This window comes from Agrilus planipennis, unplaced genomic scaffold, assembly GCF_000699045.2.
Source record: "Agrilus planipennis isolate EAB-ADULT unplaced genomic scaffold, Apla_2.0 scaffold22, whole genome shotgun sequence".
Lineage (NCBI taxonomy): Eukaryota > Metazoa > Arthropoda > Insecta > Coleoptera > Buprestidae > Agrilus > Agrilus planipennis.
The window spans coordinates 1,441,145-1,443,532 of NW_020438874.1; the positions used below are offsets into that span (position 1 = coordinate 1,441,145).

At 31.8% G+C, this 2,388-nt stretch overlaps 1 protein-coding gene across 2 annotated transcripts in view; it reads left to right on the top strand.

Moving 5' to 3' along the window:
- Nucleotides 1-889, top strand: part of LOC108732914 (chitin synthase chs-2-like) — a 13,141-nt gene extending 12,252 nt beyond the window's left edge. The window contains exon 4 of one of the 2 annotated variants that reach the window (XM_025980047.1): nt 548-889. In XM_025980047.1, the coding sequence (XP_025835832.1) occupies nt 548-554 (7 nt within the window). In that variant the 3' untranslated portion in view covers nt 555-889. The remainder of the gene's footprint in view (nt 1-547) is intronic. The other variant, XM_025980049.1, reaches the window with a different exon arrangement.
- Nucleotides 890-2,388: the final 1,499 nt, after the last annotated feature.

Sequence of the window (2,388 nt, forward strand, 5' to 3'; positions counted from 1 at the left end):
ATGTACTTGCATGTATGGTACCCCATCCACTACTAAGATAGACACGTGTTTTTTTGCTGATTTCCTAGTTTTTACCTTATAAAATTTTCACCGTCGACATAAGTACGGACCTTATATAAAACTTTCGTTTCATTTTAAATTAATTACGCACACACAAGCATTTTTTTCTTTCTTCACCAACCAATCATATTTTTCCGATTTAATTTCTATTTTCTCATTAAACCCCGTTTCATATTAAAGGTACGCCTGTTCTGAGCCGAAAACTGACCATGGGACGTGAGACGATGAAAGCGTTGGAGGTAAGGATCAATTCTGTCATGGCTGAGAGGAAGAAATCGCAAATGCAGACATTGGGGGCAAAGAATGAATACGGAAACAACAACGTATTGAGAAGTCACAGAAACAGTACCGCAAGTATACCATTACAAGACGTTTTTGAAAACGGTCACGTGAACAGGGCGTTCGAAGAAGACGATTCATCATCTAAAAGGACATCCTTACCAATGCATACAAGAAACAATGCTAATTGGAAAGGATTGAGTAATAGGCTGTAGAAAATTTATTTATTTTAAAAAATGACGACTGCTACTGTAGGTCACTGGCTATTAAATTATCATTAGAAAATAGATACCTAATAAAATTCCTGACGTGAGATATAATTGCAGTTGTAAAATAACTGTTGTTTAAAAATTGACTAAGGACATGTAAAAAAACCACTGCCACGAACGAAGGAATATTTTTACTTTCCTAAAAATACTCATTTTCTTGTAGACGAATCGATAGCAATTAAAAAACGAAAGATGGAGACATCAGATATTTAAGTATTTACCATTTTTACTTTTTATAAGACTTTTATGTATATAAGCTCAAATTAATTTTTTTATTTAATGATGAATAAAAATTGTGATATTTCATACAATAAACGATGTATAAATATGTAATATAGTTTTAAAAACGTTTTATTATTATAACTTCGTGGAGGTCATTCCTTAAACACTGCAACTTTTTGTTGCTTTTTCACCTTTAGGAGTTCCCAGCTTTTTTGGGTAGAATAAAATGAGAATTAGTTAATAAGTTGAGAAATTATGAGAGTTTCTCTTGTTCATCTTTTATATTGCTTTCTTAACAACATAATATTCTCATTTCAATCAAATTGAAATTCTATTATATCACGATTCTGCGCATTTTTTTAATAATACATCACATTTAAGTTTTCAACATACCTGGTGGCGGCATCTGTCGTTAAAAGGAAATATATTAAAACCACTCAGCCAGTCATCTCTAAGTACATAATATAAAAACTGTAGAATACTTAAAGAAACCTACTACTGCCTGAGTAGTATAATTTTATTAAGGATAAAAATATGTATAATAAAATTGTACTTTTATTATAAAAATTTTAACGTTTTAATTACTTTCATCATCATCATTTCATTTCATAATGTAATAAGCAGTAAATAAATTAATTAAGAAAATAAGCATAATATGTACTTAACTTAAAGATCAAGTAGTAGCAGATATTATAAGAAAATAATACATATTCNTTGATTTATGTAGTTTTTCCAGGGCGGCGGTTAAATAATTACACAACTATATGTTTACTGTAACGTTTCGGTTTATTTAACCATCATCAGACTTTTAGAGTGTTATTGCTTATACACAGATATTAACTAATTTTTAAACTTTCTATCATGTTGAACAACTGCATACTGTAACAATCCAAAAGTCTGAAGATGGTTCAATAAACCGAAACGTTACAATAATTACATGTAATTATTTGACCGCCGTCCTGGAAAAAACTATATAATTTAATAGTAACGGACAGGAATCTAACTTAAATTATAATATTGACTACATTTTGGCTGAAATTTTGAGTTAAATCACTTTGAAAAGTATTATCATGATCTATCTCGCCCATACCTTGATAGTGTAATAAACTTGGAATACCTTATTCCAAGTTGCGTTAGGTATGTTAAAGGCAATTATAAATTAATATCGCAGTTATTGCCACGTTTATTACCATGTAAATGTATCTGCTAATTATGATAAAAGCCACTGCATCGCGTGTAGGCTCATAAAATGCGCTTTTTATAGCGCACACTGCCAATATAATAAAATTCTATTAAAATTCAATCCCCGCTCATGCGAGACCGTCAGGCGAAGAATGCGTTTGTTTTTTCGTATGATGTCATTCGCAGCAAGCAGTTCGCAACAGTTAAATTAATGGTCAAAAAAATGCAACAAGAAGGGAGTGTTTTGGCAAGAAAACGAACGGCCTTGCCTCGAGGGCGCTACCCGCAATTCGTAGGATGTTGCACTTTCAAGGGCGTTTCGAATCGCGAGGTCATCTCCAAGCCCAATGATACGTGCTTTTATTTACTCTAAAGG